Raw genomic sequence first — 14,929 nt, forward strand, 5'->3', positions numbered from 1 at the left:
ACAAACCACCTTCTCTTTTCCTGGATGCAACTTCAATTGTCATCTATGCGATGCCAACAAACAGAAAATGAAATTTTACCAAGTTCGGAGACTAATGGTCCGCTTTATGCCATTTTGTTAAAAATAAGCATCATTCTTTTAGAGATTCAGAGACTTTGGAGTTGATATGTGCCAATATTGTCAGTATGCCAATTATCTCGATGAACTGGTTTGAGTAGTGCTCTTTGTGATTCACCCTATGTTAGGGTGAGATGTTATCCGTGTCATTAGAATGCTCACATTTTCATCATTTTTTCCTAATACTCATTTTTTTTCAAGCCACTGGTAGTTTCGGGCAGACCTATTTATATACTTTGGTACCTATCAAACTGTTTCTCCTTCTTTGTAACTTGATAAATATTTTATAATATTTGAAAATATCTATGAAATGTATGGTAATATTTCAATATCTTTGTTAATAATGAACTTCTTTTCTTTATAAAATTATGAGTTTTGAAATCAGAGAGGGAGACAATAAAAGAATCTTAACTATAGGAAACAAACTGAGGGTTGCTGGAGGGGAGCTGAGTATGGGTAACTGGGGATCTGGGGGGTGGGGTAACTGGGCGAATGGGCATTAAGGAAGGCTGTGTGATGCAATGAGCACTGGGTGTTATATGCAACTGATGAATCCCTGAACTCTACCTCTGAAACTAATGATACATTATATGTTATTTTACTGAATTTAAATAAAATAAAATTCTAAAAAATTGTGAGTTTGCTGGACTATATGGTCTCTGTGGGCAGGAACCAGATGTGTTTTTGCATAATAATAGCTAACTGTCCCACAGTGCTTGTCATGTGCTTCATGTAGTGCTTCATGTAGGATAGGACTTCTGTTTCTCACGTTAACTCCATGACAAGCATCCTATTTTTGGTCTCATTTTATAGATGGGTAAAATAAGACATAGACAGGTTTGTGACTTGTCCTAGGTCACACAGCTATTATGTGGTAGAACCAGACTTGGATCACAGGTATTGTTTTAAGCATATGTTCTTACCCACTGTGCATTTAAAGATGCTCTTAAACACTATGCTTGGCTTAGGATGACCATATAATTTACTGTCCAAACTTGGGCACTTATGAGATTGAAATAATAATGATATCCAACAAGCAGGAATAAGCTGGAGTTGTCCTGGGCCAACTGGGATATGGTTAGCTTAGCTCTGCTGTTTCTTGCTAAACGTTTGTTGAATGAATAAATGGCCAGCTAGCTGGCCAGCTGGCTGGCTGGCCAGCTGGCTGAATGGATGGATGACAAATGTTTATATTGTTTCACCCATGTGGGTCAGTTGCAGTATGGAAACTTTGATTTCAAAACATGAGCTTCAAGCTGACCTCATGAGATAATACAGTCTCATGGCAGCAAACACTGATTCCCAGAGATAATCAGAGAGGAGAGAAAGCAGGAAAAAGGCTCATTTCTTGTATAACAAATTTCTTTTATGAACCAATCAATGGGGCATTAATTCTGGTTCAAAGGAGGATTGTCCAACCTAGTAACCAGATGGTCAATGCTGCATTAGTGTCAACAGATGAAGTGAGGAATTGGGGACACTGCCAAAATATTTATGGTGAAGTGAGTTTGAGCCCATGTGGAGATGACTTGGTGGTAGCCCTCCAGCTGAAAACCCAGAAGTCCTCCACGACATAGCCTAGGTCACTGGCTCCCATATGTGATCCCTAAACCCCCAGAAGCAGGCATTTCGATGGTACCAAAGGAAGGGAGAGGGGGTCATAAGCTTTTTTAATGTTTTAAAAGCCTTATCAGAAATCATATTTCGCCTTTATGTCTATGTCTAATTTTATATTCATATTGACTTAGAATTAAGTCAGTGAGAAAATGCTTATTTTTTATGATAATCAAAAATATTAATTGGCAGTTGTAGATTCCATTGATTATAACCATGACAAAAGGACTTTATTAATACTACTATATTAATTTATTAATACTATTGTATTAATATTATACCACTATTAATATTAATAGTATGCTTGATAGGCATAATCTTTTAAAACTTGTAACTATGAGAAAGGAAATAGATCCAGGACAAAATGTTGCTGACCACTGGGTCACGTTGGACATCTGTGTATTTTTGAAAGCCTTTGGCGATTTTTTTATGTTTCTTGTAATAGAGTTTGAGTATGCCTAATCTGGCATTCAAGGCCCTCCACAACCTTACCTCACTACTCTTCAACTCCCTACCCAAGTCCACTAATTCACTGGTCTATCCATTGCCCTGAAAATACATGTCATGTATGTATTCTTGCCTCTGAGTATCCTTAGTTCTGGAACCATTCTCTTAGTCTAGAACACTTTTATGTCTTCTCTATTTATCTAACACTATTTATTTTTGCAGTCGCTCAGCTCATTTAAGCAGATTTTTCTGAAAAATGCTGTGATTCACATAAAGTAGTGAAATGGTTTTATCTATCTCAATGGTCTCCCATTTCAGCTGAAGTCAAAGTCAAGTCATTAAAATGTTATCTTCTGACCTCAATTCCTCCTACTAGTCACCCCTTGGTCCTTCTGCTTCAGAGCCACACTGAGCTCTGTATTATTTCTTAAACTGTCCTAGCACACTCCTACCCCCGGGCCTTTGTACTTGCTAATCTCTTTACTTCAAATGCTCTACCCTGGGAGAACAGCTGTAGAGCTTAATCCTTTCCTTTATGCTTTTTTTTCCCCCAAATGTTCTCATATTTAAGAAAAATTACCCCATACGAATAGTGCCTTTCACTCTGCACTAATTACCCTTGCCCTGCTTTATTTGGTGTCATCTGATGTATTATATACTTATTTATTAGCTATTTCTTCGCAATTGGAATAAGGTTGATGAAGCATCTTTGGTAGCTAGAACAGTGCCAGTTAAATAGTAGGTGCTTAATAAATATCTGTTAATTGAGTGATTTTTCTCAGACCAAGAATTCTGTGGATGGTAGAGTTTATTTAGGGCCCTTCAGAATATATCCTTTGGAAATGTATTGACTATAATTTTGTTTTAGGATCTGAAGATGAAATAAAAAGTCAAAACAAGTTACATATTGCTACTTTAATGTTTGGCTCTGAAAATTATCATTTATTTATTCATTTAAAAATATTTGTAGTACTATTCCTTAGGGACTAATAACAAAAGACACAATTCCTACCTTCATTGAGTTTATAATCTAATGGAGGGGAATACAGGACCTAATAAGCATATGCTTACTAATTGTGCTTAGTGCTACAAAAAAAATAATGAAGTTGAATACCAGAAGAGAGACCGACAGGTGAAAATTGGGCCTGAGAAGCTCTCTCCCCACCATGAGGATTGACAAGCAAATGCAGAGCCAATGGAAGCCAAGTAAGAAAGTGTGAGTGAGATTTAGGAGATCCTGGTACTTAACAGTAAGTCCTAAACTTCACCTGGGTTGGTTCTGATCATGTACAGATTGAAATCATAGCATGGAAGTTTCTTTGTATCTTGTGGAGTTTCTCTGTCAATGTTATTCTTAGAAAACATGTAAAAAAATAGTAAAGTTGAAACCGAATAATTATCTGGTACCAATTTGAAAAAGTTAGGCCTAAAATGCCTCCATGGTTGACTAACATTTTTCTGGTCTAATTATCTGTATCTGTGATGTCCAGCTTAGTAGCTACTAGCCACATATGGCTCTTTCATGTTACTTTTCACTTTTTAAAAAGTGACTGCTAGAACAATTTAAAGCACATATGTGGCTTACATTATGTTTCTGTTGGACAGCACTCTTCTACATAGCTGCAGAGACTGTCTTTTTTCCTGTTGGCAGGGCTAGGAAAATCACCGATTCACTAGTGTATGAGCTAAATAGTTATTCCAATTGTTATACTAACACTAAACCCTTACAGATAAAAATTGTAGATATCCATAATTTTGCTTGTCCAAGTCCATTCTCCTCCTTTGGATAACAACACCTCAATTTTCTTTTAGGGCTCTACTCCTCCACATATCTCCGCAGGGACTTACCTCACTGCCTCTGCAAGTCATGTGATGCAGGCTGGCTAATCAAAGTACTGCATCCCCTTGGCCACAAGGATGGGCTCAAGATTGGGTGTGTGACCCGGGACAGGACACTGAGGCTCAATCTCAAGACTTTTGTTAGAACTCTTGGAAAAGAAAAACCTTCTTCCTGTTGGAGTGGCTAATTTGTGAGGAAAATCAATTGGGAGCCACGACTGGAAACTAAACATTCTGGGGCTTGAAACCCATTAGATGCAGGAAGAGATGGATGCTAATATAAAAAGGTTTTATCTGACCATATTGCTTGATCTGGATCCAGCTGTTTTGGAAGCTGTAACCATTCCTAGATGTTTTAGTCACACACCCACTTGTGCTTTAGCTAGTCGAATTGAGTTTTGGTTATATGCATGTCCTCACGAAGGTAATCACTGAGATATATGCACTGGCTGGAGGCTCTTTGAGGAGAATTAATAATTCTTCTAATGAGCACTAATTAAGTTGGCACAACCCAATAGAATAAAATCAATTAATGATTTTTTAAGTTGGTACTTTCCGTTAATTAGTTATGTTTTCTTCTAATTAAAACCCTACTACCAGGACATAATCTATATAATGACTTTTGCCTTGAAAATTGTAACAAGTAATACCAGATGTGTGAAGGAATACTGATTCTAAAGGCTTTCAAAGAATATTGTTCCTGGTGTCAAAATGCTGGATAATTATATTTGTAAAATGTCTTTTAGCCATGCGACCAATTTCTAGCTCAATTCAATTGTATAAATGTGTAATTGTTGATACTTTATCATTGTCAGAGTATAGGAATTTTATCAGAATCAATAATTAGCTAACTCAGGGAGTTTTGTGAGACTACCTAGTTAATTTTGATAATCTCTGTGTTGTTCTTTTCCCTTTAATAATATCCTTCAAATTAATTACATTACCCAGAAACACCAGCAACATTCTGAGCTATGATGTTGAATTTTCATCTCAAAGTTTTAATCTCAGCTCAGTCACTGACTTTCTATTCTAACCAAGTCACAGCATCTCTATATGACAGCCTAGGACCTGCCATTGCCTCTTACCTGTAAGAGAACTTGAACTGCCTTGAGTGCAACATACCTCACTGTTGTATTCAGTTACTTATAACTGTTGGCAAAAAAGTCTTGATGGGCTAACTGTAAGTTATTTTGCTTTACAACTGAGAAAAAAGCTATAAATAACAAAAAAAAACCCCTGCCAAATATTTTTTAAAGCAACTTCCTATACATAGACTTGGGTTAGTAGCTCAATTTCCTCCTTTTAAAATCCACATCTGTGATAACCGTAGTTGATCAAATATAATAAACATATACATTAAGAAATACTTGTCAGATGCTTGAAGAATCTCACCCTTTGGTGAAAATTGAAATTGTATTTCATATATTTTTCTGACATAAGAAGATTTTTCAACTATAAGGACCAAAACAAAAAGTATATTCTAGTTCAAGAAATTTAATCTGAGGACTTCTAATCTTTGAGTCTTTCTTGTTTGTGTGTGCATATGTGCACACACACGTTATACACACACATACATGAAGAGACACATGTTTGGCTTTGTCCCATTTTGACTGTTAGAGACATCAGTTTTTAGGAGAAAGACTATTTTTGTTTTCTTTGTAACTATTCTATATAAAGGTGTTGAATGTATTGGCTTTTTATAGACAACATATTAATAAAAGAAAAGATTATTATAAAAATGCAGTTTCCATTCATATAAAACTGTGCATGGAGCATATTCTTAGTGACTACATGCTCCCTAAAATGCATTACGATTTTCAGTGGAAAATACAATATAGGAAAGAATTACCTAAAAATAATTCCATTTGGGTGGATCAAGAGCATCTTGGTGGGATGAACTTAAACAGTCACATGGTCAGTACAGATGTATTCAGACATCTATCTTTATGTGTAGAGTCCTTGGGATTTCTGATTGCACTTCTATTTTTTAATACCCTTGGCTGCCTAGTCATCTAATTGTGAAAAATTACAGATTTTGGAAAAGAAAAGGGCTCTAATACAAACAAGGGCCAATGGAAAAGAGAGAAAAATGCCATCAAGGCTTAGATAAGGCCTTGAGGAGGATAGAGCAGTCTCAGGGCACTTTTCGTGGGCAGAGCAACATCTGGGCAGAGATATTTCAGAGGGAGGATCTGATGGTCTATAGTTTCAAGGAAAATCATGCACTACACTGGGGATGGAACATAGACCCTGAGAGGGAGGAATCATCACTTCTGCATCCCTCACTTCCAAACCTTGGAGTTAAGTTACCAAAAGCTATGCTTTCTTGGATATGCACCATGGACTAAGGTAGGGCAATTTTTTATGATAAGGGATCCAAGGGAGGGAGAAGGGCACTAAGGTATTGAAGCTCTTTTAATGTCTAAGATCTTTGGTTCTAAGTAGTTTAAAAGCAATATTTACTTGAAATATAGCCTGGCTCTATGTCTCTGGAAGATTTACATGTGTTGGGATGTTGCAAATTCACATATAGTTGACCCCTGGAACTTCTGCTAGGATGTGTGGGTGGTGAGGGGAGGAGGAAGAGAGGGGGAAGAGAGGGAAAAAAGAGGGAAGAATTTAAAAACCTATGGGAAAAGTTACCTTTCTTCTTTCCTCTGCAGCCTCCAGCTTTTTCTGGATCTCCTCCAGAGACAGATCTTTCTTCTTCGGGGAAGCTAAAGTTCGTGGGGCTTCTGAGATAGGAGATGGTGGTTTCAGGATCAGCTCAAAAGCCTGGCCAGAGGCACGTTTGTTGATTTGCTTCACTTCCATATCTGAAAATGAATATTTGAGAATGCTAAGCATACAGAGAGGTGAAGCATGGGTTTATTTAAACAATTTGAATTCTGGCAATTGAAGGTAGCATTGTTATTCTGGCAAATAGGGATAAATGCTGCATGTGATTATCTGCTCTACATTGATTTGAACATACAAGACCTCTTTCTTTCGTATAATTACAGATATATTCTAGAAGAATAAATACTTACAGTGTTGGGAAATTCAACATGTCCATAGGGAATTGAATAATGGTAGGCCTACTTAGGAAGAAATAGCCTGGATTGATTTTAAACTAAACTTTATTTATCTTTTGAATAAACATGAGCTTCATATGAAAATAAAGTGGCACAGATTTAGATTTATCTTTTTTTAAATTACCATGGCTGGAGGCACTTTTAGGCTAAATGACGGAGAAAAAAAAAATAACAAAGATTTATTGGAAATTTGGAATTCTCTATCAATTCTAGAAAGCAATGCATGAGCAATGTTGAATGATCTATTTAGCATCTAAGACTCAGCTTATACATAACTTCTGACTTTCTTTTTCCCATCTTCAATCCCTAAAGCTGCAGAACCTGTCACCGTCTTCCCTGTCTTACTAGTACATTTTGTATAATCTGCAGTTTTTAGCATTTAACCACACTGGGTTCTGTTTGCTGATTGTTTGAATGTTGTACATATGTCTCTTCTCATAGGCTCTAAGTTCCTCCAAAGAGAGGCCTGTTCTGTATTTATCTTTGGAGCCTCTGTGGCAACACAGTGTGAGATATTGGAATCCCAGAAGAAACATGGCTGGATCACTCCTCACAGCTGTATCCAGCAGAGGAAACTTCTTTCTGGTTGATCTGTTGACTGAATGGCTTATACAAAATGGGCATGGGCCTGCATTCTACTGAACTTTTGGTTGGAAACTGAAACCCTTTCACACGAAGGATGTTGCCTTAGAAATGGTTGCTTAGCATTTAGGACATTTGTGTTGTGTTAGCATAACTTTGGAAGGAAAAAGCCTCTGTGTCCTGGAGCAGGCTTTATTTTTAAAAATATTTTATTTATTTGTTCATGAGAGACACACAGAGAGAGGCAGAGACATAGGCAGAGGGAGAAGCCGACTCCTCGCAGGGAGCCCGTAGTGGGACTCGATCCCAGAACTCCCGCAGACGCTCAACTGCTGAGCCACTCAGGCGTCCCTGGAGCAGGCTTGAAAGGCACAGACAGGGTTAAGTGCCACAGATGCCTTCAGCTTGTCCTCAATATTTGTCTTTACACGTATGGAAGAGAAAAATGATAAGCCAGCAGGTACCAAAATATACCTTGGCTCTAACTGCCATACATATCACTCTATCAAACATTTTGATATTTAATCAAAATGGATTGACTGGATTAAGTGACGATAATCTTGTTGGTAATGACAGCTACCATTTTCAATTGCTTACAGGGGTCAGGCTTGGTGTTAAGCATTTGCCTTCCATAGACCATTTTTTAGAAAAGATTTATTTATTTATGAGAGATAGAGAGAGAGAGAGAGAGAGGCAGAAACACAGGAGGAGGGAGAAGAAGGTTCTGTGCCGGGAGCCTGACATGGGACTCGATCCTGGGACTCCAGGATCGCACCCTGGGCCAAATGCAGGTGCTAAACTGCTGAGCCACTCAGGGATCCCCTCCATAGACCATTTAAAGCCTACAACTACACTGGGAGGAAGATACAGAGTTAAATAAGCCTGAGAAAAAAATCTAGGTAACTTGCCTGAGGTCATGCAAATATGGTAGAGCCAGGAAGAAAACCAAATTGAGTAGAATGAATCTGGATAAATCAAACTGAAAGTGTTGCACTGCAATGAAGTTTGTAGTCATGCCAATTCTTTAGGCTTTCTTTTTCAGATTCTCATTATTGGGGGGATGCTGTGTAGCTCAGTGGTTGAGCGTCTGCCTTCGGCTGAGGGCATCAACCCAGAGTCCTGGGATCGAGTCCCACATTAGGCTCCCTGCATGGAGCCTGCTTCTCCCTCTGCCTAGGTCTCTGCCTCTCTCTCTCTCTCTCTCTCTGTTTCTCATGGATACATAAATAAAATCTTTAAAAAAATTCTCATTATTGGGGCCTCCATCATAAGTCATTTTTATCATGGGAACTTGTTAGCTTGTTGATATGTATATTCAAAATATGGGAACTTTATTAAGACTATCATAAAGGGAAAACAGTGATGGTTGTTGATTTTTTTTCTTTTGAGTTTTCGAAGTATAAAGCATTTTCTTGCAAATTATGATTTGGTCTAGCTAAAGCTTAGCATATTATATTATTTGCAAAGAAAAGCCTTAGACATGTAATCGATGTTGATATGCTGGATGTGGGTGCTAACAACAATCTAGCCATGTTCCTTAAGAGACATTAATGTGCTGTTGTTAGCATCAAACTCAAACTCTTTTAGGGGAGGTAGGCTTGTCAGTCAGTAGAAGGTGTCTTTTTTTTTTTTTAAAGATTTATTTATTTATGATTTTAGAGAGACAGAGAGTACATGGGGGGAAGCTCAGAGGGAGAGGGAGAGAGAATCTCAAGCAGACTCCCTGCTGAGCATGGAAACCAATACGGGGCTCGATTTCACGACCCTGATATCACTGCCCAAGCCAAAATCAAGAGCCCAATGCTTTACAGACTGAACCACCCAGGTGCCCCAAACGTGTCACTCTTGATCTCAGTGATGTGAATTTGAGCCTGACTATGCGGTTAGAGTTTACTTAAAAACAAAACAAAACACAACACCTTGAACTATTCTGAGCAACAGGCAATCAATAAGACCTTAATAGCTAGACACGAAAGTCAATAGTAAGATCTACAAAATACTGATTTAATTATAACAGGAGCTGTGAGAGAGAAACAAGTGTATCTAAGCTTTTTCAAATTATGTTAGCAGGAGCATTTCTGTTGTAGGCAACTCACCATCATAAGTATAGATGTTGATGTTGCGAGGTTCCGGGTAAAAGCAAGAGCAGATCAGTGACAGCATGGACAGCTCCTTCATTTTTTCCTTGTAGGCTAAAATAAAAGACTGAAAGTTAGTAGCATTCATTTTCTGAATTTCCTCTTAATGCTTTTTTTAGTCTGAATAATAATGATAGACTGCTGCAGAATGAATATTGTCAGGGGCATAGCTTTGCAAAATATAAATAAAACGAAGATTGAAACAGGACCATCAAGTGCATATTCTTTATTACGGAGGCCATGAATTACACATTATAGCCCGTTAGATAAAAAGTGAGAGAAAGGGAGTTAGAGAAAGAAAGGAGTAGAGAAAGTGAGAGAAAGGGAGTAGAGAAAGAAAGGAAGTAGAGAAAGTGAGAGAAAGGGAGTAGAGAAAGAAAGGAAAGCAGGAGGAACTAAGATCCAGCAGGACAGAGAGAGGAGAGAAAAGACACGGAAGAAGCAAAAGCAGACAAAATTAGTAGAGATAGGTCCGTTCGAGTATGTGTGTATGTTGGTCTACTGGGCATAAGTAGGATTCAGGAGGTGTCCCTTGATGCTTGGGCCCAAGTGGCCACATGTTCAGTGGGGGACAGGCAGGGAACCCATCAGGATGGTTCTCAAGCAGATACATCCTCCAAGGACCTATGTTACTGCTTTCTCTTGATCCCAAGTGCACTTTTTGGTTGCAGCTTCTTTCCACACACACAGTAATCATAGATCTGAGATCTGATTAGGCTCTCCTTTCCTCTACAGAACCTGGTTTGGGTGCCCACCTTGCCAAGCAAGCTACAGGAGTTCAGTGAGTGATCTCCTTCCTCCTTCACCGCCCCCCCCATTTCATTTTTCCCTTTCTCTGTCAAGAGGCCTCCTGCCCAGGTAACCTTGGAAGGCATCTCCTCAGTGCTGGTTGTCACCAGGACAAGAGATGACCAGAGGAGGGGGGATAGGGAGGTGGACTCTTCTCACCATTGTTGATCATCAATAAATTAAGAAAAATGGAAGAAAAATGATAGGTTTATTTTGCACTAACTTGTGGAAAAGCATAAACTTGTGATGATGGCCTAACATGTTGAATCTCACAGGTAATATTTACCTCTTGGCAGGGGCTTCTAATCATTACGATTACTCAAAGGAAGGTGAATACACGTTGGGAAGACAGGAATTCCCAGAAGGTTATTTTGGGCATTATTGACAAATCCATCTTTTGTGGGCTAACTGAAAACAGAATCAACACCCAGATGCTTTAGAGCTACAGAATGTTAGATTAAGAGGGTCCTGAAAGATCAGTTAGCTAACTGTCCACCCACCCCACCACCAATTTTGTAAATAAAACTGGCCCCCAGAGGCTGAAGTTGTATGTGGCCTCCAGATAAAAATGCAGTAAATGGATCAATATCAAGATTGCCAAGAGGCCTTTTTCTATCTCTGCTTTCAGGATGAGGTGCAATGTGTCAAGCCTGGACATACTTGATATCACTGAACCACACGCAATGATCAAATATTGCCATATTGTATATGGCTCAATGTGACACATCCAGAGGTCTAAGAGAATTTCTATCCCTGTTTAGCTTATTTCCTTTAAAATAAGCAACACAATTTGACTTTTGCCATAACAGTCTTGCTGACACCTACTTTGAGAGATTATATTGAGGGCCTTTGGAATTTTAGAAGGCTGAAATTTTATTTCTTTCTCTTATTTATCTATTTAGTTAACAAAACCATGTCACTTGTATATAAAGGTCCAGGCAGGTCTTTACATGGATGCTCAGTGTGAATCACAGTTTCTGATAGATAGAAGCATTTGGTGGTTTAACACATTTAATTCCATGAAGAATAAAACCTAAAACAGCAAGTTTTTGTAGGCTGGTGCTTTTTTTTTTTAATAAGAGAAAGCAATATGATATCCAAAATATTTTGCAAAATTAAGCACATATTAGGAGCACATGTTAAAGATACCAACTTTATTAGACAGGACAAAGCCAAAAATAAAAATAAAATAAGATTTTTCTATCTCATAGATCAGTAACAGATTACAGCTGCAGGAAAACATGAATTTCTACTGAAAATAATACTCCCCAACATTTGTCTTCAGTTTCTTAGAAACGAAATTCAATAATTTTTAGTAAGGCCACTGCTCTGTCATGCTTGATAAGTTAATGAAGGCAGGAGATACAAAGGTTGTCACGGACCAACACTGTAGAGCCCTATGTGTAATGTTTAATGTATAACCAAGATTGACAAGTTTGCTCTTTCCTCTCCTGGGTGGTTTGGGGACAAAACTCAATTGACCTCAGTGAGTGATTACTTAAGAGAATCCCTACATTGTTTTGATAAAGGGCCACGACTCTCCATGGCATGAACCTACCCACAGCCACTGCATTAATTCTCACTTACATAGTTGCTCTGAATCCTAGGAAGCTCCTTAAAACCACTTGGCAATCACAGCTCAAGCAAATCTTGACTCCCTGCAACAAAGTCATGCTCTCCAGTGAAAGGTTTCCTCTTCACTCGGTACAGTTGCCCAAACTTTTCTCAGGAGGCACTGCCTTTCCTAAGCCTCTCCTCTCATGGAGATTCTTGCCAAAATTTCAATCCCAATTCAGATCCTTCCTCCTCAGTGTTTCCCTCTCTTGGGGGGTGCTCCCCACATTGATCTCTTATTGCCCTTAGTTGGCTGTACTATAAAATCTTGATTATATACTCTTAAATGTGATTCTATACTGTCTAGGGTCAGTCACTACTGGGTTTTGATGTGTAGTTTTTGTTTACAAAACTATAGGCTCTTTGGAGGCAAATGCTACATCTTATTTATCTATGAAAAAGTTCACAGGGCAGGTCTGGATGGAACAGAAGGCTATTGCTTAATAAATAATTGTTGGCTATCTTGCTCACTGATTTTAAGTCACTCTCTCAATTAACAAATATTTATGATCACAACTTATGGGCAGGCGTTCCGTGAGGCAATATGGAGTTACGAAGAGATATAATAGTATCCTCATTCTCAAGAAGCTTTCAAATATGGGAAGTGAAGTAGATGGATATAAAAACATGGAATATATGGATAGAAACAAATGTGAAATAGGGTGTTGGATGGAGGTGCAGGTGACTTGTATTAGAAATTGAGAAGAACCTCAAAGCCCTTGGTGTATGGGAAGAGTGGTTAGGAATGGCTTAACGGTTAGGGTTGCTAGATTGGACAAGTAAAAATACAGGATGCCTAGTTAAGTTTTAATTGCATGGGACATACTAAAAATAATTCCTTGCTTTTCTGAAATTCAAATTTAACTGGGTGACTTGTATTTTATACAGCAACCAGAGTAAATGGATCTGGATGGTAAAGACTGAATAGTGTTAAGGAAAGCAAGGAAGGGAGAAGGTATGTTTATTCTTGTTGGCATGGAAATGGGGTTCTGAAGAAGCTATCTGGAAGGTTTTTATGGGTGGACGGTGAGTTGAGTTCATGCAAGATATGATCACTAAACTCTAGGGAGCATCATTCACTTCATGGTCTTTAAGAATGCGACTGTCTATCTAAGAATATCATGTGTCTATGTGATATTTCATGGGTTGCACTACAAGAGGTTTTTAGGAGTTGTGTCCTGATAGAAAGACTTCTTGGGGATCAATTTTGCTCTAAGACATTTGGTAAGATGTTTTGAATTTTTGTTCATGTGAAAAAGTTATGACTTAAGTAAGATATTGTGTTTACCTTAAGAAAACCATAGGCATATTTTTTACCAGAATGTCAGGATATCATAAATTTTCAACATGTTACTTAAAAGAAATATTAGCTTGAGTGTTTGGTTTTGAATCCACATTCAGGTATGTTTTTGTGGAAAGTCTGAGAGGCACAGAGGTGAGAATGAGTTAGCTGAAAGTCCTGGTTTGCTTGCACAGTTCTGGAAGCCCATTAACAATATCGTTTTTCACTGTCAGAATTTGGCCACTACAATGATCTCTGCAATAGGGAGCCATTGAACATTTTGAAAGGGGGGTTACCTGGTGAAAGCCTCTTCTTAGAAAGATTTATCTAGCCATTTGGTTGTGCAGGAGATACACTTAAGACACAACCGACTGAAATACAGCAAATAATGTGGTATGACTTAAGAAAAGAGTAAGGAATGGTGAAAGGAAAAGAAAGGGAAGAAATGAGACTTAACAAAAGAAGAATGGATAACTGTAAACAATAACTGTATTTAGAGTCAAGGGCAGAGGGAAGAGAGCAAGAAATCGTAGATGGGCGGCCAAGAAAGCTTTCCAGACAGTGTCACTAAAGCTTGAGTACCATAGGATAGGTTGGCCTAGCAGAAAATAGGGTGTGGGTTGAAATATATGGAATTTGGATAAACTTTTTAAAAAATCAACAATGAAAAATCCAAGCAAATGTGAAGACTATTAGAAATGTGCTAATAAGATTTTACTATTGATATTTCATATTTTGAATTCACAATCCCTTTTATTGGTTTTTGGAACTCGGCATATACTCATTTTTTCATTATGCTCCAATACCAAGTAGAGTTCTGTGCATGTTTTTAAGGATTTGAGAAGTAACAAGTAATTCCGTATAATCTTTCCCATAGTTGATTGCATTTGCTATTAACTATTAATGTTTGCAAGTTAGTGATTTCTCTAGTGAATTCATTTAAAATTCAACCCATATGATGTATGGGTATAATGTATGCCCATAATGATGTAAAATGATTCTAGAGCAATATCCATTTAACCTAATGATGTATGAACACCCATTGTTTTTCCATTCTTCCAAAGGGCTACCATGAACTATGAATAATGGTAGCTAGTTGCTCTTTGGGTTTGGAGCACAAACGATGTATCAGGCACCGTGGTAGGATATTTGTATGCATTTTCTCATTTAATCTTCTCAATCGTGCTATGAGAAAGATAAAATTAGACTAGATTTACAGATGAAAGAAAGAGATGCAGAGAAGTGGAGTAGTTTGCCTGATATCCAATAGATCATAAAGTGTGGGGTTCAGTTGGAATATAGCCTCTGTGCCTTGCTCTTAATGCCATTCTCTTCCTCCAACAATCTGTTCAGATGCATCATACACACCTTCAGCATATACATATTGTTTTTAGCAAGAAAGTAATGTGTATTACTATTGAGTTTGAAAATAG

The 14,929-nt window shown here is 38.0% G+C and overlaps 1 protein-coding gene across 1 annotated transcript in view; it reads right to left on the reverse strand.

The window, feature by feature from the left end:
* Window positions 1-14,929, reverse strand: part of STMN2 (stathmin 2) — a 49,671-nt gene that overhangs the window by 14,151 nt on the left and 20,591 nt on the right. Inside the window, exons 2-3 of the mRNA XM_055318339.1 lie at window positions 9,770-9,865; window positions 6,661-6,833 (exon numbers count right to left, since the gene is read on the reverse strand). Of these exons, the coding sequence (XP_055174314.1) occupies window positions 6,661-6,833; window positions 9,770-9,865 (269 nt within the window). The remainder of the gene's footprint in view (window positions 1-6,660; window positions 6,834-9,769; window positions 9,866-14,929) is intronic.

The sequence above is a fragment of the Nyctereutes procyonoides genome, unplaced genomic scaffold (genome assembly GCF_905146905.1).
Source record: "Nyctereutes procyonoides isolate TBG_1078 unplaced genomic scaffold, NYPRO_anot_genome, whole genome shotgun sequence".
NCBI lineage: Eukaryota > Metazoa > Chordata > Mammalia > Carnivora > Canidae > Nyctereutes > Nyctereutes procyonoides.